Here is a 24,925-nt window from a genome sequence, read left to right on the forward strand (position 1 = left end):
ACTACCTATTCTTTCTTCATCAAGAAGATATTAGTGTAGTTCTGACTAGGAAGGCCAAAGCCCATAGCTACTTCCAGTCCTAAGGCTTTACATTATGCTTCTAGCCAAAGGTATAATAGTTAACATTAAAGAATTATTATGAAACCCAATATTAGTTCATTTTGAAAGTTTCCATTATTGCATTGGTAATCCTACCAAGAGTCTCAAGATGGAAGATCACAAATTGTTAATACCATATGATTCGTAGACTGAATTCTTTAACCTGATTCAGAAAAATACAGTTATTCCTATCTAAATATATAATGAATAAAATATGATTCACAGAATTGAAAGAATATCCCTAGGTCATAAAACAGCTGACATAATTCATTGGAATTCATGGTTCAAAAGCTTCCCAATCCTATATTCTTCAACAATTTAACTGTATAAAATTCCTATACTAGATGGAATAGTTATAAATTTAGGAATCATTGAAATACAGTTCTAGTTTACACAATTATAAATTGGCATAATATAGTTTCTTTAGAAGTTTTAGAAAAAAAATTGAGTATACAGTAGGTGTTTTTAACTGCCCCCAAAGAGGTTACCCACATTGCATTCCATAGTTCATCTGAAGGCAACTGAGCTTTACCTGACTCTTGGAGGTAGCTGTAGTCATATCCCAGATCCTTGGATGTTATGAAGAAATCACCATTTCTATAGAGCGGTATGAAAGGAACCATGTAAGAGTCTCTGTTATGGCCGATAGGTGCATTGGCTTCTGGGTAAACTTCCAAAAGAGGGCGGTGCCTTCGCAGCCATTGTTCAAAAATACTACAGAGGGAAGGGTTACTCAGAGTCAGGAACATTTTATTTATAAGGTGTAAATTTTAAGTTCTTAAAAGACAATTATTGATATCACAAGACTTGATCAAGTGCTATCTTCAAACTTTGACAAGTTACAATTTCATGTCCTGAAGAAGGTCATTCATCAGAAGTAGTGTGAGGATAACTTCAAATTTTCCTTATGAAAATTAAACTTTTATAGATAGTATAGAGGTTTCAGAATTCAACATTTGTTTTCATGAAATATTGTCATAATATTAAATATAACTTTAAAAATGCAAAGAAAGTCAAAAGAAAAACCATATAAAACTAAATTGACAAAAGACTAGACCATAATCACTTTTTGTTTTTCTCTATATCAGGTATTTCAGTCTTTGTCTTATGGTTAGGAAAGATCATGTTTTTAAGGCAGAGCCTACCTTTAATGATAGAAGATGAAACAGCCCATTTCCAGCTTCCCATAAAGCTTTTATGTGACCACATGACTACTATTCAGGCAACAAGACAAAACCATTCTAGGAATAGGAAATAGCGACCAAAACAAAACAAACAAACAAACAAACAAACAAACCAAGGACAGTGGAAATCCATCCTAATGGTGGGCAATGACATTCTTTGGAATAGCATTGAGCAAATAAGATTGCCAGGTCAGATATGGACTTGTTAGAGGTAGAATGACATGGTTCCTGCCCCTGAATCAGGGCCAACAGGCATGGGCCTTCATGAGTGTCAATGGCTGCTGTGGGAATATGGCTTGTTTGTATAACAATGTACATATTTTCACATTCTTCTTTTAAAAAATGTCCTTCCTGTTAATGGTAAAGACTCCGATAATCAGAGATAGCATGAATCTGGCAGGTGATGGTGTGGCTAATATCTCACCAAAATGATAAACATTGGAATCTTCAGGATAGCCCTTAATGCTGTGGAAGAGAACTCTAGAAACATGAGTTTGAAAATATATAATTTCTCAGCTATGTGAAATATAAGGATATGATATGAATTGTTGGGAGGGGGCAGGAGTTTTTTAAAAGAACAAAACCAGCTGCACCCTGAACCAATTTGTAAGAAAGACAGTAAGGAAGGAGATAAGGAGATTTAGGGAGTGGTGATCATAAGAGATCCCATCCTGCTAAGTTTTTTGTTTAAGATTACAAAGGCAGACAGATTCCTGAGTTCAAGGTCAGCCTGGGACAGAGGGAATTTAGGTCCAGGCCCAAGCATGAAGAAGTGATAATTTCAGGGCAGGGTCCCACCCAGCTAGCTTATAATTTGTACAGCTCTGCTGGCAGATCTTTGAATGATTTTGCAATGTTTAAAAAAAAATATTGTGCTTTGCTGTATCCTAAGAATCAAGAGGCAAGGTCATGGGATAGTGATTTGTAGGATAATCAAAAGGGAACCTGGAGAAAATGACTAGATTGATATGTACAATAAAAGACTGAGTTTATGATCTGTAAGATCTGAGGTATCCAGAGAAATTTTTAGCAAGAACTGCTTGGTGAACAGTCTAAAGCAGAATACAGAGATGAGAGCTGCCTGGAGATCTCCAGAGAAAAAAGATCAGAGAGAAAGCAATCTGGAAAGCTATCTCAAGTAGGCTACTGGTTTGGAACCAAAATTTGACATCCAGTTGTTTCCTTCTCTCAGAATCTCCCTCAAAGCTGAGGTGATCCTTGGCAAAAGACAGCTGTACCATGAAAGGAATCTATTCTGCACTAATCTGTTCTCTGGTATGTTTGCTCATGAGTTTGCCCCTATTCTGATCTGCCCCTGAGTTTGTTTCACAATAATTCTGTAAGCTAACTAAATTCCTTTTGGAACGTTCCTACTAAAATAAGCCAATGTTAGTTTCTGTTAGACACAATAAAAATTAGTAACAATGCTTAAAAAAAATAAAGGCATCAGAAGATTTCGAAAAATGAATTCTCAAATAGTAAGAGAATTTATAGAGAGCTCTTATAAGCATGAAAAAGAAATCAATTTGTGTTACAAGACTGGTTGACAGGGGAAGAACAAGAAACCTGGAGTTAATGAACTCTCCTTGAGCAGTACCTTTAGGTTTGAATCTCTCATGATTAAAACATAAATTAAAAATACAAAATTTATCCTTACTATCCAACTGATTCAAAACTCCAATGTTATAAATATTTATGAAAGTCCAAATAAGTTATTGCTAATTTTAAATGTAAGTTAGAAAGTCAGAAGGTAGTACATTGTAGAGATCAAGTTACATAAAAGGGAGACTGTTAATACTTCAATAAATTTAAAAAAAATACAGTTTAAATTACAACAAACAGAACAAAAAGTCAAATAGAAAAGAAAATAATAATTTTTTATGGTATAAAGCAATTCTATCACTTGAGATCTTGTTTTGGATAGCCCTGGGACTAATTATATTTGATATTAATTCCATTCTCCTGTGAGGGAATTCGAACTAGGAATGAGTCAGCACTCAGGTGATTTCCTGTAAACCTGCTTCTCTTCTTAATTTATAAAATAAAGGAGAGCTGATGATTGGGCAGATAAAAGTTAAGGTGGGGAGAGAGAGAAGAAGGAGAAAATGGAAGAGGAAGAGAAAGAGGAGGCATAGGAGGAGGAGCAGAAGCACATGGCCTGGAGAAACCTCAAGTTATGAGGGGTCTCATAGATGTGGAAGATGGTAGTGTAGTGGTAGAGCTGCCTAATCTAGGTGCACAGCATGTATTCCTATTAACTGAGTTGTGTTTTCATTGCTTGGGCATATTTGGGTTGGAGATTTACCACAACGAGATCTGGATTTCAATCACTAGTCTAGTCAATATTTTATCTATATGTGAAACATGAAAATATGAATCATGACTAACAAAATTTTTCTAATTTTGGTTTATTATTAAATATATATAAGCCATATATTGCATGTCAACTTCTGCTAATTCAAAATGGAAATAACTTTTATGGTACAAAGATACTGTGTAGATTAAAACAGCATCAGACACAGATTGTTGATAGTAGCATTTTTCCCGATCCCTTTTGCTAATCATCTTTCATATTATTATCAGTAAACTAGGAGAACTTTACAGCTGGTAAGAAAAAAAATATGCTGTGACAGAAATATGAAGGCCATATGCTTGAAGCCAGTTCTCTAATAATGGTCATCTTCTGGTAGGCAGAATTAGGAAAGAGACCTCTGAAGGCTTGATATTCTTTTCCAGCTTTTTTACCCGAAAAAGATTAGAACTGATTTCTAAACCCTAAGTCTCTCTAAGAGTTATAATTTTATGACTTTTTAAAAATATTAGCTTGTACTTTTATCTTCAAAAAAGGCTTACTTGTTAACCACATTCAATTTAGAAAATACGAACAAGCCAAACATGAAAAGATCACATGTAAATGCTATATATTTAGTTTTAAGATATGTACATATAATATTCTATATATACTTGAATCATATGGATATTATACTATTAACTTATATATATATGTGTGTGTGTGTATAATATTTTATTAGTTTGAAGCCTTATATTTTCAACAAGTAAATATATATATATATATTAGGTATATGCAGAGTCTTTCACAATTGGCCCTTTCCCAAACCCTCTTAACTTTGATATAGGAACAGGCCAATATGCAGAGGCTGAAGGAAAAATTTGTACCTGATTTCATCTGAGAAAAATTACTATTATAGTTTAATTTATAAATAATCTTGTTTCTACTGAGAAATAAAAACAAAACTCTTACCTTAGTAGGACAAGGGCATCAATCCTTAGCTCCAGATTTAATGGATGTGACCATTAATTTGCTTACTATTTTATCAACTTATAAAAATGAAGGCATTAGTCTCGATTAAAATCGTCAGTGATAGTTTTCATCTTCAACTAATTTCATGAAACTGTGTCTAGAATATGGTTTTCATTGAAATACTAATAGTAAACTGTATATTCACTGTGACAGTTTGGGTGGAAAATCTTATAAAAAATAAACCAAAAAACCCTCCCGTGTACTGAATCTGGATAGATTATTGAAAGTCTGAGAAATAGGGAGAGAGGTATTGTAGAACTAGGAAAAAGCCACCGTAGAGAGATAGCGTGATAAGTTTTAAAGATAAACTTACCATAGACTATTTGGTTCTGGTCTAATATAAAGTCTTAGGTTGCTATTTTCTATGCAATAATAAAAAATAAAGTGGAAAATGAGCAACTTCTCTTGAATCCATAAGAAAATCGAGGTTTCAGAACAAATTTCTTACCCTAAAGCTGTAGGTATATATGTATCCTAAAGAATATGACTAAAAATCTATCTACTAGGAGCCAATGCAACTGGGTCCATAAAATGATAACAACACCTAAACATTTCAGGAAAACTTAGACTTGGGTAATAGTGACAAACTTCTGGGGTAGCAGTCTCATGGATATTATAACACACATTATGACTTTACATCCAGGAATTCTACAAGGATTTCAGGATGAAGGTACAAGATCTTGTCTAACTCTGTCCATGCAAGCAATTATTGTGAAATATGTTGAGAACTTTTCCAATTAAGATAATGTCCACAATTTGTTTTACTGGAGAAACGGATTTCTCCCAATCTACCTGCTGTTCTTATCTTATTCAGTGTGTGTGTGTGTGTGTGTGTGTGTGTGTGTGTGTATGTTTGTGTGTGTGTGTGTGTGTGTGTGTGTGTGTGTGTGTGTGTGTGTGTGTGTGGAGGGGGGAGAGGCCAAAGGGCCCAAGGCCTCCAGAAAATGTTTTTTGTACTGCTGAATCAAGGGAGGAGAAAATGGGTAAGGTTAAAGAGGTTTAGAGACACAAGTTTGTAGCCATAGCACCCAGACATTGGTGTACTAAAAGTTACAAAAATTTCACAATCCAGACATTGGTGTACTAAAAGTTACAAAAATTTCACAATATGTTACATGACTTCCTGGCTCTCTGACTGTAACATCACACCAACAAAGGTACAGTGTCAGACCAGAGATTACATCTAAAGGAACTACAATATTCTGAGGAACAATATATATGTCCTTAAGAAAGGGATATGGGGAACTCCAAAACCAAAAGAAAAAACATCAAAGGTACTAGGGAAATCTGAAACCTATGCCAACTATGACCACATTAAATCAATGAAAGATTATTGGATGTTGAAAAAAAAAATAAATCTTCACGTTAACATTGTGTTTACCTCAGCTACTACAATTAAATAAAAACAAAACATATCCAAAGTAATAAAACTTGTCTAAAGAGACAAAGCAATTATCAGAATTCCAAATACCATGTATACTTTTGGGATTATCAAACATAGAGCTCAAAACTATACTAATAATACGCTGAGTTTTAAAAGGAAATGTAAACAACTCACAATAAAAAACTCACAAGACAAGATGATATATGTAAGCAGATGTACAAACTCTAATAAAGAATCAAAGAAAACTTCAGAAATAAAATAATATCTACAATAGAAATGAAGGATATCTTCAGTGAGTTGATGAATATACTTAATATAGATGAGGAATACGTTAGAAAATTTAAAGATGACTTAGCAGAAACTTCTCAAACCCAAATGGATAAAGAGAGAGAGAGAGAGAGAGAGAGAGAGAGAGAGAGAGAGAGAGAGAGAGAGAGAGATACAGACAGACAGATAGACAGACAGAGAGAGACAGAGAGAGAGACAGAGAGAGAGACAGAGAGAGAGAGAGAGCGAAGAATCAAGGGAGAAGCAGAGAAAGAAGAAATAAAAAACAAAACAAATGATCCAAATGAAAATTGTTGAGTAATTTTAAAGATGAAGCATAATCATAACTGGAACACCAGAATATAAGATTGAACAAATCAGATAAATTCCAAGAGAATAACTTGTGGTTTTTGTCTTGTCTTGTTTTGTTTTGTTTTGTTTTGTTTTGTTTTGTCATGGTGGCAAATGAATATGAATTCCCTGTATGAATACCATGTAGTGGCATAGAGTAAGGATATGATTAAAGACAGAAATATTTATTATAACATACACACAGATACAGACACACACAGGAAGGGGAGAGAAGAGAGAGCAAGAGAGCAAGAGAACGAGAGAGAGCAAGAGTGAGAGTGAGAGAGAGAGAGAGAGAGAAATATTTCAGGACAAGGATCAAACTGAAATTGTTCACAGTTGCTACATATGGAGCAATTTAAATTAAAATACTAGGTATTATTGGTTTATAGTCCAAACTATAAAATAAAGGAGGTATATTTACACTAATATAAATGAATTAATAAGTAGGAGCAATTTACAATATCAAATACTTTCAAATAATAATTTTTTTTTCTGCAGATATTCTATAAGGACTTCCTTCTGAAGTGCATTATCAGATAGTAGAGAGATTTAACAGTTTGAGAAACCTGTCAGAAACCACCTGTACCAGAAAACATATGCTATTAACAGTGGCATGTCCTTGATATGATTTGAAGCACATAGCACTTTACTTCTGTAATATTCTTACAATACAAAACTTATATCCAATAAGAATCAAGTTCTGTTAAGGGACATTATATAAGACACCTGAGTAGGACTCCAATATGTCAAGATTAATAAATGGAAGTGAGAAAAACTATCATAGCTGAGAATAGGAAAGCTTGGTGAATAATGGTAAGATAGGATCTTAGTCACAGCACAGGTCCAAGAATTACATTGGGTCACTTCTAATATGGACTTTGCCTATGTAATTTATCAGTGTTGGCTTGCTAACTGCAACAACAGTTCCATACTCTTTTAAGATGTTATTGATTCAATAAACAAGGTATGATGCATGCCAAACCCCAGTATTTTATCTAATTAGTGAAACTATTTTAAAACAAAACATAAGTTTATTAAACAAAATTAACAGAAGGGCCGTAAAAAAGTTGAGTGTTTAAGAATCAATTTTAGAACATCCACTAGTAATAACAAAATGTAACAAAATGTTGTATATACAAATATAAGACATTTTATTCTTAAAATTCATTCATTTAAAATGGGTGAATTCCTCTGAAAAGTTTTCAGCATTTATAATACCCCCTTTTTTTTTTTTTCTGGTCAAAGCATTAGTGAAATCCTCTGCCCTGTGGTTCTTAACAGTATAGTGGTAGATTTAAACATCCTAAAGAGTAATTTTAGAAATATCTTTGTAATTATACAATAGAAAATTTTACAAAAGAATTCTATATAAAGAAGTCCTGATTCATGGTTATAGGGTTCTCTAAGTGTGCAAACTCAAAGAAAGATTTTGATGGTATTTTTAAGCTCAGAGTTGAAGAATGAGTATCCAGGGGAAAGAATGAAGAGGAACAGGTATACAGCAAATCACACGCACTTAGTGTGTGACATAGTTGTTCATAAGGGTCAAGGAGGGAATATTTTTGGATGATATTGGAGAACAAAAACCTGGGTTTCAGCCATCAAGAATAGCAAATGTCATGTGTCGGAATTTTGCATATTTTCCCTCTATGAGCAGTAGGAAGTAGCTCTTCAAATTTGGCGTGGTGAATGAGGGCATTAACAAATAAGCGTTTTGACAGATTATGCAGATTACTTTGTGGATGATAGATAAAAGATAATGCTATCGTTTGAATGTATCCCCCCAAAGTTATATTGAATTTTGACCCTCAATCTGGAAGTATTGAATGTCAAAGCAAATATCAGAGATGAGCTCACAAGAGTTCTGCCCTCAAAAACGGATTAATGTTGGAGTGAGATAATTTCCCTAGGTCTGTGTTTGTTATGAAAAAAAAGTTGTCTCTCTCTTGTTCTTGTTCTCTTGTTCTATTTGAGCATGAATCTTGTCACATTGGATGTCAATTCAAGAAAAGAATACCCTAAACCCTCAACCCATAGCCTAAGAACTGTAAGAAACACATGTGTTACTTAATCAGCCAGTCTCAAGTATTCTATTTTAACACAATCATGGACTAAATCATATAATAAAACTTGGTAGACATATATGAGTAAAGTTTAAATTTCTCAGAGAGGAAATCTATGTATAAGAAGAAAGAGCTGGGCATGTTAGTGCACACCTTTAATCCCAGCACTTGGGAGGCAGATTTCTGAGTTAGAGGCCAGCCTGGTCTAAAAAGTGAGCTCCAGGACAACCAGGGCTATACAGAGAAACCCTATCTCGAAAACACACACATACAAACAACAACAACAACAACAAAACAAAAACAAACAAACAAAAAACCAAAAAAAAACAAAAAACAAAATAAAAGAAGAGGTGTAGAAACAAGAACTACTGAATGGTGAGATGCTACATAGGACTTTACATATTATGTCTCATGCTTCTGGGCAAAAGATTTTCACTCTCAAACAAATAGAACTCTAGAAAAGTGGTGAATGTATTACAAGATTTAATATCATAGTATGAATTCTCCATTAAATGTAAAGGAATCTCTCTGGAATTTTGAGATAAAATATTGAAGTAATGTGTAAGACTGACTATTGTACACTCAACTAGAATGTGCTAAAATTATCTGGGATTTCATATCATATTCTGTGATGTACAGCTATACCTAAGTTTAATACTTTTCTGGTAATATGCAAGAAATTCCTTAGCAATTAGAAAGTAAAGTAGATAGTTAAACAAAACTTTAATGTTTTGTGTCAAAAGGTAGAAAACCTTTTTATTTGTGCATGTGTAGGGTGTTAAAAGTCTAAAGTAGACATCTTCAGTCAGTAATTCTTACACGAGAAATGGATTTTTTATCATAAAATAACCTTCAGATGGCAGAAAAGAGATGAATTCGTAATTGTAAAATACAAGGCTAAAGATGTGTGTGTGTGTGTGTGTGTGTGTGTGTGTGTGTGTGTGTGTGTGTGTTTATAATTGAAACTCAGTTTTCCTTCTTGTACTACAGGGACCCAGAATTCAGTACCGAGAATTCCAGAGATAGACACTGACATGGGATTTTCTAATGAATAGCTTGAGATTCCTTTTTTAGGGAGGCTTGTGAGTGTCCATGAAGTGACTCCCAAATTGCTTAGTGTTTTCTAGACAGTGCATATCCAAAGCAGGTAGGTGTGAGTGGAAAGAGTTAAGGAAAAGAATAACAGTACAATCTATCAATATTGTATCTATCAATGCTGCAGGATGAACAGATGAGAAGAAAATATGTGCTCTGTGGTGTGTGGGCAAGGAGAAAACTGCAAAATATAGACATTTTGTTTCAAATTGTGTGTGTGTGTGTGTGTGTGTGTGTGTGTGTGTGTGTGTGTGTGTGTAAAACAACAAATTGTTTTTCCTGGTTTCAGTTTCCTTGTGTGTAAAGTGTACCTAATAACAAAGTCAAAAGCTTGTGAGAAACCAATGAGCTAGGTGTGCAATGTGCCCTAGACAGTCTATTAGGCACCCAAACTGATTAGTTGTGGCTATTCTTTTACATGGCAGAAACTACCCATTTTACTTCATAAAAGAGCTAATATTAATATTTTTGAAATAAATATTCTACATTTTGGATCTGGGGTTATATTTGATATACTATGGACAAGATATCATTGTTTGGTTTCTCAAACAATGTTTTATTTTGTACCTTTATTAATGATTAAAAACATTTCATTATTTATATGTACATATAATGTGTTATATGAAAGACTCTAACCTCCATTATCTTCCATTATCTCTCTTCCAATTACTCCTCATTCCTCCCTCACTTTTCTTTCCCAATATCCTGATCTATCTCTCTCTCTCTCTCTCTCTCTCTCTCTCTCTCTCCCTCTCTCTCTCACTCTCCAATCCCATACATACTGAGTCCATTTAACATTGCTTGTACGTGCGTGGGTGTGGGGCCACCTACTGGAGGTTGGGTAACTTCCCAGGTCCCCACAAAATTATTATTAAGAAAGCTAAGAAATATTTTTTAAATTGAGAAAAACAATTGAAGATGGGCTTCAGGGTGATTTAGTCAGTAGAGTACTTGTTATACAAGCATGATGAACTGGGTCTAGATACCCAGCAGCCATTCAGAAGGAGAGTGCAATATAAATTACATTGGTAAATTGTCATGTCATTTGCGCTTATTAAGAACAGAATCTGGGAACAAGATGGACCCTTTGTTTCAGACTTAAATATATTTATATCAAGTCCTCTGAGACCCTTTCCTGAGGCTACCTGTCCAGCTAGTCTTGCCAAGTGGCACTCTCCAGGTTTATTGAGATCTTTTCTCAGAAAATAAAGTGAAAAGGTAGAGAAAAACATGCAAGCCTCTAACATCCACATGCATGAGCACACCATTAAACACACAAACACATATGTATGCATAATGAATATAAAATAAAAATCTGCAGGGTGAGCACTTTGTAGAGGATTAGGAAGAAATTCTGAGGGTCTTCAGCTGGAAATTTAGATTCAGAGTACTGTAAGAATAACTCTAGAAATATGGGTAACCTACTTAAGCTGTGACGATGCTAGTTTCATTTTGGTGAAACAGAGTATAACAGTATTGGATGAACCATTTCAGCCACAAAGTTCAAATGGTGAGGGAACTCCTAGAACCCTGGTGACTACATTAGAAAATGAGTTTAAACAAAAATGATTGACATAAAATGAATCATGAGACCATCACAGACTAATGACATCCTCAGGAGAAGAAGATTTCAACTCAGAGACAGAGGGAAAACTGTGAAGTTATCTTTCATCACAAAAAAAGGCCTTAGAAGAAACATCCTTGCTGTCTCTTTCAGCAGATTTCTAACCTCCAGTGCTGTAAGTAAGCAAAAAATGTAATACCTGGTATAAAAGATTATAATTATTGATATTGGTATTAGCATTATAATTTGATTTAAGGACTTTATAATATATATGTTTTTCTACTTTATCTTTTGCTCCAACAATGTGTAGGTCAAATACCACTTCCATGAGAACTTCACTTTCCTCACTTGATTATTACATTATGATAATTTTTGAATATGTGTTCAATACTTAAAATCCATTCATTATTACTTCTCAGGCTTTTGTCTAATATTATATGTACAGAATTCAAATAAAGCAATTAATCACCTCTTTAGTTATTATATACCATATATTTACATAGTGCCTGCTCACAAACCAGATGGGTATTTGAATCATTCATAATCACCCATAAAATTTAAAGGAAATTACAGAAACTATGCATTTTATTGGAAAACCACAATTTTTCCAAATTCTTAAAGTGGATATAAAGTAACTCTTTTAGGAATTACTAGTTGATGATCAGAGGTGATTTTAAAAAATCTGAGATATGCTGGTGATTGTAAATATTTCCTAACTGAACCATTCACTGAACTTCACCATGTGATCAGCTTGAAGCCTGATGCTGGAAATACAAAACCCAGAGAAGAACTACCCTTGTCTTCCAAGAAGCTGAAGTTGGGTCCACAATTCAAAACAGCATAATATGAATGGCAAACAATAGTCAAAATATTTTATACATTAGGAGAACTGTGAAAAGACAGATAGATTATGCTTGAGGAGGGATGTACAAAGTAAGAGGACCCTTGAGTGACATTTGAACATTCTTTCAAGAAGTAACTGATAGAAATCTTGCAACATAACAGAAAGAGAAAAGGCAGCCAAAACAGACTCAAGAATAAAGGAGCCCAGGACAGTAAGTTGCTCAGTATGAAAAGGGAATGTGGATGCCAGTACATATGCTATAACAGATACTTGCAAGGAAGCAACTGAGTCTAAATAGTACTGTGTCCCTATGAGCTTTCACAGGGTAGTTTAGGCAATGGAATGGCAGTCACATTACCTGGTATAGAAGTGTATGGAGAGTCAAGTTTGTGGGATTAGGAGGAGTGATCTTTGACTAAATAAACAGTCTATCTGAATGGAGACCATGTACGGCAGAGGTGGGGAGGCATGAGCCTCTGTTTGCATGGGAAGTAACAGTGCTTCATTGCTTCTATTTTCTAGTGTTCTTCAATAATCATGGAACCGATTGGGCAAGTATTCAGAAAGTATTCATGAAAGCATTCCTTTTAATAGAGATTCACATTTTAAGAGGATATATTGTCAGATATGAATAATTTTAAATGAAAATTTCATAAAGGAACTATGAAATTCAACAGAGCCCAATGTCAACTGACCACCATTTCAAGTACCTATTTTAAAACTGTCTAGCTTAGTTAAAGAAAGTATTAAGCAATTCCTAGGGAATGGCAAGGAATTAAGATGAGATTAAAATCACTTAAACTGATGAATAAACCTGGGGGAACTTAGCATAAGAATTGAAAAGAGAAGTAAGGATGAAGGTCAAGAAAACAAAAGCAGTGATCTAATTTTCCTTTCCCAGAGATACTTAAGCATATATGTAGGTAGTAGGCTACACTGTGGACAATTTGGAAGAGAAGATGGTTATAATTTGCAATTAAATTGAAAGAATTTAGGGTGAATAGAAACTAAATTCAAGTCAAACTAATTAAACTATACTCATGAAGCACAGTCAGTGTGAATCTATGAAATGGGTTCATAAAGAGCTAGCCCCTCCCCCTGCTCAGACTGTGCTGAATAGAGGTAGGAGATTGGCTCTACATTTATTTCTCAGTAGAAAATGTTATCTGTTTTTAAAACCTCAGTGTTCCAATATCTAAAATCATAATAATGAAGCTTTCCTTATCCCTCTCACTAAGGTCCTCACTAATTTTTCAATACATTTTCTATCATGCACCCATTATTTGTCAAATTCCAAGAGTAGTTATAGTTGTCTATGGTTTTGCAGACAACATTTTGTGTAGTGATAAAGGAGCATATGAAAATCCAAACAACGTAAGTGCTACAAGATCAAAGGTGAGAACAAAGGGAGTTTCTCAGAAGTAAGGACTTAAATCAGGAAAATTATGGAGAAGAAGTTGACTGCATTCCAATTACATCCTTACAGGAAGTTGAGAAACAATAACTGGAAAGTAAAAGTAGCTAAGTATGGAAGGTAATATTGAATAGTACAGGGTCAATGAGAAATGAGCCTAGAAAGATTAGAATGATTTTGGAAAGCCTTATGTGAATAATGAGAGAGTGTGGATTGAACTTGAGGGTCCATCTTCTGTGTATGTACAACAAAGAAGGTGTGGTTGTTATTGGATTTTAAATTTCTAATTATGGTTATATTGATTATATGTGTTATGTATATTTCTATGTTGAATTACCTAGTATAGTATATGATAGGACCAATAATAAACAAAGTCAATGATTCTATGTGAAAATAAGCATAACTAGCTAATCTTATCTAAACTCCCACATCTATGAATTCAACAACCTAAGGATTAGAAATATGAGTTTTTGGTATATATACTGAAGACGTGTAACCTTTTTCCTTCTCTAGCAACAATGGAGGATAAAGAAAAAACACTAAACACTGTTAGATATAAACAAACCCTGAATGATAAAAGTCAATGAGACGATGTTTTAATTTATGCTCAAGTAACACAGCATTGTATGTGAGAGACTTCAGCATCTGTGTGTATGCGTATCCTCCTAAAAACCCAGGTCAACTCTATTGCTTTCCTAAGATAGTTATTTTGCAATTCTTTTTTATTATTATTGTTGATTTTTTGTTTACATTTCAAATATTGTCCCCCTTCCGTGTCTCCCCTCCATGAGCCCCCAATCCTTCCCCCTCCACTTTGCCTCTAAGAGGATGCTCACCCACCCACCCACCCACCCACACCTACCTCACCCCTCTAACATCCTCCTTCTCTGGGATATCAAACCTCTACAGGATCAAGTGCTTCCCCTTCCACTGTTGCCAGATAAGGCAGTCCTCTACTACGTATGTAGCAGAAGCTATGGATCAGCCATGATAAATGCCTGGTGGTTTAGTCACTGGGATATACTTTTTGGTTAGTGGTTTAGTCACTGGGATCTCTGAGGGGTCCGGTTAGTTGATATTGTTATTCTTCCTATGGGTTGCAATCCCCTTCTGCTTCTTTAGTTTCTCCCCTAACTTTTCTTTTGGGGGTCCCCGGGTTCAGTTCAATGATTGGTTCTGAGTTTCGACATCTCTCTTAATCAGGTGCTGGCAAAGCCTCTTCTGCAATTCTTAACCATCATTAATTGTAATAAAAAGTAAATAACTTCAAGATGGACTTAGTATAGACACACTCTTAACACAACATTTCCACCAAGAGTGACAGAAAAAAAACACTCTTTATCCTTATTCAGAGGTTCCCATTACTATACCAACTCTTTATACATCATTAGCTTCCTTACTTCTTTTCCACTTGTGATAGATTGTACTAAGCCCTCTCCCAACACCCAGGATTGCAATGGATAAGTTCATCATGATGGGCTCTTTGTTTGTGTTGGTGACTATTTACTACACACCACAGTACATATGACATTTCATATGTAATATTTAACCTTTATAGTCTCACAAGTAAATAGCATGTCTATATGAAAATTCAAAGACACCATCCCTCCAACTGATAACCTACTAAGAGACAGAAGATAAGTGTAGTTGCAGTTGCATAAAGCCAACAATTCACAGTCATTGATCCTCTTACTGCATGCATTATCAGTATATTCTTTATTTTCTTTATAGTCCTAGATTCTTTGTCAATAAAAATTACAAGAAGTATCATTTATCATTTTAGATCATTGGTAGGCTACATGCCAATTAATCTATATTCTTTCCTTTCTGTAAATCCCCAATTTCCACCTCATTTATTTGAAAAACAAATTATTTTATTTGAAAAATAAAAATAACATAAACACTTTCATTTTGTTTATTCTTATTAAAAATTAGCACAGGAATGGTGACTTGAATTAAACAGGAAGAAGTATGAATGTTTGTCAGAGGACTTTAAATTAATTTTGGATGCAGTGGGAGATGTAGTTACCATTTGATCAAAGGGATGGTGTAAAAAACTTGACTTCATGAAACATTTATTTGAGAATTTTATACAGAATTTGCTTTTTAAAACTTGAGCTATGGTCCATATGACATAGTTTAGTACCAAGTGCTTATACTAATCGTAGTAGCAGTTAGAAGTAATGCATGAGGATATAAAGAATTTCACAGATGTTTCAACACCAGGATGATATTTATATAGAGAAAATTCCCTATAAACTCAAATGTTTTTTCCAACTAACAGAAAATGTTCTATGTATGCCTCATCATATTTATAGTGCATATGGAGTATGAATACACAAATAATTTATACAGTGATAATACTATTATCATTGGAATTTCAATGACAAAAGTAGTGTGTTTATGCTAGTGTAACTAATGAAAAAGCATTCTTCAGAACATGAATTGAGGGCTGGAGAGATGGCTCAGAGGTTAAGAGCACTACTGTTCTTGCGAAGGTCCTGAGTTCGAATCCTAGCAACCACATGGTGGCTCACAACCATCTGTAATGAGATCTGACACCTTCTTCTTGTGCATCTAAAGATAGCTACAGTGTATTTAGACATAATAATAAATAAGTCTTTAGGCCAGTGTGAAAGGGGTCTACCAGAGTGAGCAATCTTCATTCCCAGCAAACACATGATGGCTCACAGCCATCAGTAAAGCTACAGTCTACAGTCTAGAGTGTACTCATATACATAAAATAAATAAGTAAATCTTTACAAAATGAAAAAAAAAAACATGAAAAGCATGAATTGATCCAGGCAGCAGGCTGACACTTAAACCACAACAAATCATTCTTACCACTGGAAAGATAAACTCAAAAATGCACAGATGAAAGGCTGAAAACCACATTTGTGTGTGTGTGTTTTGCTCTCTCTATCTTCCCGCTTGTCGCTATCATTTTCCTGTAGTGAGGATATTCATCTATTCATAAATTCCCTTTTCTGCTCATTTAATTGTCTCTTTCAACTGAAGTAATTGAAAACTAAAGTTATTCCTTAAAAATAACTTCTTCATTTGTGTGTCAATTAATCACGAGTTTAAAATATGTAAACTGTCAAGTTAAGCAAAAGAGAAAACTCTTTTTTTTTAATTAGATATTTTCTTTATATACATTTCAAATGCTATCCCGAAAGTTCCCTATGCCTTTCTTCCGCCCTGCTCCCCTACCCACCCACTCCCACTTCTTGGCCCTGGCGTTCCCCTGTATTGGGGCATATAAAGTTTGCAATACCAAGGGGCCTCTCTTCTCAGTGATGGCCAACTAGGCCATCTTCTGCTACATATGCAGCTAGAGATATGAGCTCTGGGGGTACTGGTTAGTTCAGATTGTTGTTCCACCTATAGGGTAGCAGACCCCTTCAGCTCCTTGGGTGCTTTCTCTAGCTTCTCCTTTGAGGGCCCTGTGTTCCATCTTATAGATGAGTGTGAGCATCCACTTCTGTATTTTCCAGGCACTGGCATAGCCTCATACAAGACAGCAATACCTCTCCTGGGCATATACCCAGAAGAAGTTCCAACTGGTAATAAGGACAAATGCTCCACTATGTTCATAGCAGCCTTATTTATAATTGCCAGAACCTGGAAAGAACCCAGATGTCCCTCAACAGAAGAATGGATACAGAAAATGTGGTACATTTACACAATGGAGTACTACTTAGCAATTAAAAACAATGGATTTATGAAATTATTGGGCAAATAGATGTATCTGGAGAATATCATCTTTAGTGAGGTAACCCAATCACAAAAGAAGTCATTAGATATGCACTCAATGATAAGTGGATATTAGCCCAGAAACATGGAACACCCAAGATACAATTTACAGAACACAAGAAAATCAAATCAAGAGGAGGGAAGACCAATGGGTGGATACTTCATTCCTCATTAGAATAGGGAACAAAATACCCATGAAAGGAGTTATAATGACAAAGTTTGGAGCTAAGATGAAAGGATGGACTATCCAGAGATTACCCCACCCGGGGATCCATCCCATAATCAGCAACGAAACCCAGACACTATTGCACAATGTCAGAAAGATTTTGCTGAAGGAGAAACCTCTTAACTTCCTTGAATTTTTATTATGGGAAGGAAATAATAAGAAGGAAATAATTTCTATTTATTGTGCTAAAGAATAATCTTTATATAAGTAAAGATTAGTGAAAATAAATAATGAATCAATGGGTAGAATACCAAGAAAGTCAATAGGGATCATCTGGAGAAGAGGCAGAGACGTGGGCCCAAGGGAACTGTGAAATTCTCATAAATGTCACAAGTTGCTATCAATTTTTGCCAGTTTTCCTTTACGTGGTTAGCTGTGAAATTTATGAAGCTTAAAGTACCTAATTAAGTAACATTAAGGAAAAAGGAACTATGGAAAAATATTCAGCCTAAAACTCAGGGGCTTGGTGGAGGTAATTTTGGAAGATAAAATCAACATGACAGCTACTTGCAAAGCCCTCCTTAAATCCATCTTATAACTTCTATAAAGGTTAAAGGCATGATTTTCCTGTCTGAAGTCTGTTCTAGCTGCTTATGTATTATGTCATTTACATATAATAATTTTATTTACTATCAATTCCCTCTAGCTTTAAAATATCCTTGCTTCTTTTAAAAATGTGAGTTATTTCAATAAATGTCCAACTCACCACTATCTGTTTGTGCTGAAAACACTGAGGCACTCTTGTGGTACTGAAAGAATAGATATAAGCAGTCAAGAATTGTAACAAAATCCCCGTGGATTTACTGTATAATAGGTCTGAGCTTAAAACTGATAGAGATGAATGAAACTTGAAAACAATCAAACATGCATTTAGCACATTGGAATCCCTTAATGGAGGAGAAACAAATCCATCTTTCTTGAAGCAATGGAAAGAAAATGACACTATCAAAAAGCAATTTTCTTCAGAAAGGAGAATTCTTACATATGTAGTATATTTTACATATGACAGAATATTGTAGCTTGAAGTAATATTGTCATTTACTGAGATGATAAATATTTACCCTTGGTTCATCATAATTTCCAAGAATTTCCCATGCAAATGGACAATCGATCAAAAAGAGCACAGTTTTAACTATGTATACATTAGCGTGTCCTTGATACAGAATTGAAATAAAGTGCCGTGTGTTTCTACTTTTGCTATTTTGCAGAAAAAAAAATATAGCTAGGAAAAATTATGAGATAAAACTATCATTTAGCCTTAGACATTGTCTAATGGCATTCTTAAAAGTAAGAAACCATTATTCAAGAAAATCTTATAAACATTAAGAACTCTGAGTGTGTGTGCCATGTGACTGGATTATATCACTTCCTCCCATTTAACTGCGATAATACTGAAAACAAATCATTTTAGAGAATCTGATCATTTTAACAGGAAGTTAAATTGATGAGCAAGAGATATCTATTAATTTCAGAGATTTATTAAATTTACTTTAATACTGTTTCTGTACCTTTCAGCATATAAATCATGCTTTTTTGAATTAAAACTATTCCTAACTTTTATCCCAGTGGTGCTGCAGTCTGAATCAGGAGAAATACTGATTCCTGATACTATTCCTAAACGACAGCCAAGAACAGTTGATTTAGTATGAGATCTGGTATTCGGGGTCATATAGGTGGCTAAGAGTATACTTTTATGAAACGAGCCGGCATGACTTTTTTTTTTTAAAGAAAAAAGTTTACAAAGTGTCAATCCTCTTAGGAAGATTTTGAGACTAGGCAAAATATGAATGGTTTGATTCAAATAGTCTGTACTATAGGGCACCTGATTTGTAACATCAAAATAGTATTAAGCTTGTAAAAAATTTATTTGTGTGGAAAATGAGTTCAAAGTATGCTATACATCAAGAACTACCTGCATTATTAGGATTAATTCATATTTGTACTTTGTGGTTGTGTATATATTCCTAATTCCAGGCTTACCAATTGTATGCATGAATACACTTCATCCTTAAATTCATTTAAGTATGGATACCCAGACTTCTACATATGCTACTTCAGCATCACTGTGTGTGTGTTTTACACATGATACTCCTTAGTAATTGATCTATATATCAAGGAATATGTGAAGCTTTGGCAGTAGATTACCTATTCTTTTGGATTTTAAAATAAAAATGAGACAGATGTTGAATGGAATACATGAGCTACCTCAATCTATGCAAAGCTGGAAAAAACACTAGGGGAGTAACTAAAAAGAAAAACACATTTATATTCTTTATATAACCCAGTAATGTGAAATTGTAATTGTGGTACAAATAAAGTTTCTATCAATTATCGTAATTAAATCAACATCACTTATTTGTTAAAATTATCTCTTTTATTTGTGAGATTATAATTACATCTCTCTTTTCCTTCTCTGTCTTCCCATCAAACCTTGCCTTATTTAAAATTCATGGCTGACCATTTGCTATTGGATAACCAGAGTGCTCTACCCTAGAGAAGACCATTTCTCCTGCTCCGAGCAGGAGAATGTGTAGAGTCAAGCACTCTGGTCTACCCCACCTGCCTATCCATTAGGGAAGGCCAGTTGTTCTCAGGGATACAGAAGAAAAGGCAGAAAAATTATAAGACTCAGGGATCGAAGAGTCAGGGTGTTTCTTGTATGTTTGTGTTGTATAATTGTGTTAGAAGATATATCCATAACTCTCATAAGCATGACTACATAAATTTGAGCTAAACAAGAAAATAATGTATTTTATACATAAATGAGTTAAATATCAACAACCCAGTTAGACTAAAAGCTATGGAATAGTTAGAATTCCGAAGACTGCAATCCTGAGAAAAGTACACAGCCACTTAGCACTGCTTTTCTGTAGACAATTTATTGGTTGCTCATGAGAAAAATTAGGAAGCAGTGGTAAGATGTACTGGCCTTTTCTTATCAGAAGAAGAGTCATGCATGTCTGCAGAAGCCAATACACTGTTGACAGCAATAGCACAGTTTATTAATGGGCAACTGATGAAGCATAGGTATAAGATCGGCTCTTGTTATGCTTCTTTACATAATATAAAGCCAAAAGATCAGCTGCTTATAAAAGGGTCCCTGCCTTTTTACTAGAAAGAGTAGCTCTGTCCTTGTAAAATGTCTGGGACTTTGTCCACAGACTCCACGATATAGTGACATGAGGTATAAACAGTTTGTACTGGTCCAAACAGCACCTATGTTCGATTCCAGAATCTCACATTGACAAAAACTAAATCTTTCTTCTGATAGAAAGGAGGCAAAACATGCATTCAAGCTCTTCAGCAAAACAGTTTCAGTGCCATGTATATACATAAATACACACACACACACACACACATACACACACAAACACACACAAACACACACACACACACACACACACACACACACACACACACACACATACACATATAAATATATATAAAGCCTGCTTAAAGCTTTGGCTATAGCCAAGACATTATAACACTCTAGCAACCCAAATGTTAAATACCTTCAAAAAATAATGTTAAGTCATAACTTGAAGGATTTAAAGATAGTGATTTATCAAAGATAACCATAATCTCAATAGTATACAAACTGATAGGGAAAATTAATTAAATGTTTTACTGTAAAATTGTAATGTAGAGGATATTTGTTCTTGTCTCTGGAAATAAATGTTATTTACCTAAATATTAATTATTCTTTTATATCATGTCTGTCAGTTATATATTACTTATAAAACACTATGAAATAATTATACTACAACACACACTTATGCACGCATCACTTTGTCAAAGTATTAAAAATCAAAACAACAACAACAAAAAAGAAACCCTAAAGATTAAATAAAAGTCAAAGACTGAGAAAGCCCACAGATTGATATTATAAGATAGACTTCTAAAAGTAATTTTAAACAAATAACTATGAAGATGAAAGACAGATTTACAGGAACCTCAGAATTACAAAATAATTTTTTTAGTCTTAACCATGGACCCAAGCCCTTCATTTCTGTTGCGATCTAGCCATTAATTTACACGAACTAAAATCCTAATAGGCAAAAAACAGGAACAGGCTTAATTTTAAATGTAATGATACTTCCAGTTTCTCTTCCCAAAATATGCCTGAGCATAGAAGTTTGAGGTTCAGCTATCCATGTGTAATAATATTTATAAATGTGAAATAATATTTATTGTAAAATTTCTTAAAGCTTTATCTGTTACTCTAAAGAGAATGTGACACCTCAGATTTGTGTCATTTTAAACCATTTTTTTCTAATTTATTTTCATTGCTTTGTACTCATTTTCTTTTAGTACTTTGTATCTATGTTCCTTCTCCCACTCTGCCAAACATCACTTCACTCTCTCTTTCAGAGTCACACAACTTTGTGTGATGTTGTGTTTTCTTTAAACCCATCAAGTTCAGTTAAGGTGCCCATTGATTTTTGGATTTGTGGCCTATCACCTGAGTAGTCAACTTACCAGGGGCCACAACCTTAATAAAAACTGACCCCTTCTCACCCACCTGTCAGTCAGTTGCCAGTGTCTCCTCAGCTAGAGATGGAATATCTAATAACTTAGTATCTTTCTGGAACACAGAGCCTTCTATGCCTTATAATTACACAAACTGTAGATTTAAAATTATAAATGTCATTTTCTTAAAACAAGTGAAATGTCTTCTCTTCCTTATAGCACATGAGAAATGAGACATTTGCAATATAAAAAATAACAGAAAGAGAGGACATACTAACTGTATGTAAGGAACTGGACCTGGACAACAGGTGGATTTTAAGGATGCTCTGCTGTTTGCTGAGTCTCTTTACACAGTGTGTTTATACAGAGTTGTTTGTTCACAGTTCAGTGGAGTACGCGAGGACTCTAATGGCTTTGTATCCATAGAACTCAGACAAGAAGATCACTGTGGTTTAGGGATTATTTGTGATTTCTCTTCCCCAAAGGATTTTACTTCTGGTTTGTTAAGGAAAACATGGTAATGTCAATCTTGAATTTTGTTCTGTGGCTTGTCTTTTTATTTTTCTCTGTCTCTAAGATTAAGGAAGTTCTACTGTCTCATTTTTTTCTTGTGAGAAAAATCACATTTAAACAAATCTTACTCTTTTGATAAATATAAACATTGCTATCCTGATGCAGTTAAAGAAAACTGGCATTTATCTCTGAGTTACTGGGCATAGTAATATGTCTTTTTCAACATCCAACAGCACTGTATCCTTTGCTATTTGAGATTACGTGACAGTTTGTACTCCACAGATGCATCTTGGCTTGCTGATAGAATGGAAATGACATTTGAATTATGAATTCTTGCTTTCTTCTGTTTTGCCAAAAGTACATGAAGAAATTTTGTTTTGACGCTTTCAGAAACACACAAGACATCAGAATCCTATTAATAACATAAATTAATGAAATTAAAAATATCAGAAATAAAATGTAAAATTAGCATTTCTTGTGGATATGTTATACTTTAGCAGTTATTATTGGCTTTATTTTGTATTTAAGAACAATTTGGAAATGTTTTCCTTTTAAGACTGCCATATCCAGAGATCCATCCCATAATTAGCCTCCAAACGATGACACCATTGCATACACTAGCAAGCGTTTGGTGCAAGGACCGTGATATAGCTGTCTCTTGTGAGACTAGGCCGGGGCCTAGCAAACACATAAGTAGATGCTCACAGTCAGCTATTGGATGGAGCACAGGGACCCCAATGGAGGAGCTAGAGAATGTATCCAAGGAGCTAAAGAGATCTGCAACCCTGTAGGTGCAACAACATTATGAACTAACCAGTACCCCGGAGGTCTTGACTCTAGCTGCATATGTATCAAAAGATGGCCTAGTCGGCCATCACTGGAAAGAGAGGCCCATTGGACACGCAAACTTTATATGCCCCAGTACAGGGGAATGCCAGGGCCAAAAAATGGGAATGGGTGGGTAGGGAAGTGGGGGGGAGGTTATGGGGGACTTTTGGGATAGCATTCTAAATGTAACTGAGGAAAATACATAATAATAAAAAATATTAAAAATAGTGTTTAAATTGAAGCCATGTAATTTTTCATAATTTGAGTTTTAAAGCAGATCAATGTTCTTCATTTCTAGTGATTTTTGTACCATTTCATTGGCAAAATATTCCCGTAAATTCTAACACCAGCAACCTGCCATTTGGAACTAAAAATCTGTTTTAAGAATTATTTTTCTTCTTACTCTTGCTATCACATTATTAAAATCTCTACTTTAGTTCAACAATTTCTATTACTATTCTATCTTCCTTCAGTCTACAGTTTAATTTTTCTTTGTACCAATCTTAAAGATTAAATGGGCCCTCACACCCAAATCAATAATATATTGAACTACTAATCCCCAGAACCTCATGGTGTTACTGGATTTAAAGACAAAGTCAGAGACTGGCAATTAAGTTAAGTAAGTCATTAGTGGGAGCTACAATCAGATATGACCAATGTCTGGAGAAGAAATACATACAGGACACAGATGCACACAGAAAGTATTCTACATCAGCACACAGGAAAAGGATAGCTCTGTCCAAACCAAGGACAGAAATCCTCAGGAGAATTTGATTCTCTTGACATTGATTTGGGGCATTTATTCTTGAAACTATGTTAGTATAAATGTCTGTTCTTAAGCTACTAGACTGTGGTATTATTCTGTGGCAATAAAAACTTGAATTTGTTTCTTGGGAGGCTAAATTTTTAATTTTATTATCCTTGAAGTCAGAACTGATTAATGACAGACTTAGGAGATGATAATTCCAAATAATACAGAGGTCAACTGAAATCCTGACAGTTGACTATTAGCTTCTGACTGTGAATTTACAAATCTTAAATAAAAGTTATAATCCATACATTTAATGGGTGATATATATATTACACATATACATGTACACACATATACACACATATATGTATATATATATATATATGTACTTCGTGGTATCAAACAGGTTGTAAAGAACTGCATTATGTTGTAGAACTTTCCCACACCAGTACATTTCTTAAATTCAACAACCTACTTGATGTACTGAGTTACATAAAGAAAAAAATTTCCTAAAACTTTTATAAAGTCTTGTTTTTCCATCTTCTCCTCCCGAGAAGTCATCACCAAATTTAAAGGTGATGAGCACCAATGCCATTGAATGGAATAGTACATAAAAACAGGAACGACACTAAAATACAATCAAAATACCTCAACACTACATTTGTACACATATATGCACTTATTATCTATCTTTTCTTTCTAAATGTGCAGAAGTCAGGAATATCTCACAGGAGGGCTTCACTGATTCCTTGTCTTCAAACCTCAAACATTAGTATGATTATTTGAATAAG

General features: G+C 34.4%; 1 protein-coding gene across 2 annotated transcripts in view; it reads right to left on the reverse strand.

Annotated features, from left to right (window-relative positions):
* The window catches only part of Tyr (tyrosinase), a 68,742-nt gene that overhangs the window by 12,535 nt on the left and 31,282 nt on the right, over positions 1-24,925 (reverse strand). For both annotated transcript variants that reach the window (NM_001317397.1, NM_011661.5), the window contains one exon: positions 632-813. In NM_001317397.1, coding sequence (NP_001304326.1) covers positions 677-813 — 137 coding nt within the window. In that variant the 3' untranslated portion in view covers positions 632-676. The remainder of the gene's footprint in view (positions 1-631; positions 814-24,925) is intronic.

Source organism: Mus musculus, chromosome 7 (assembly GCF_000001635.26).
Source record: "Mus musculus strain C57BL/6J chromosome 7, GRCm38.p6 C57BL/6J".
Taxonomy (NCBI): Eukaryota; Metazoa; Chordata; class Mammalia; order Rodentia; family Muridae; genus Mus; species Mus musculus.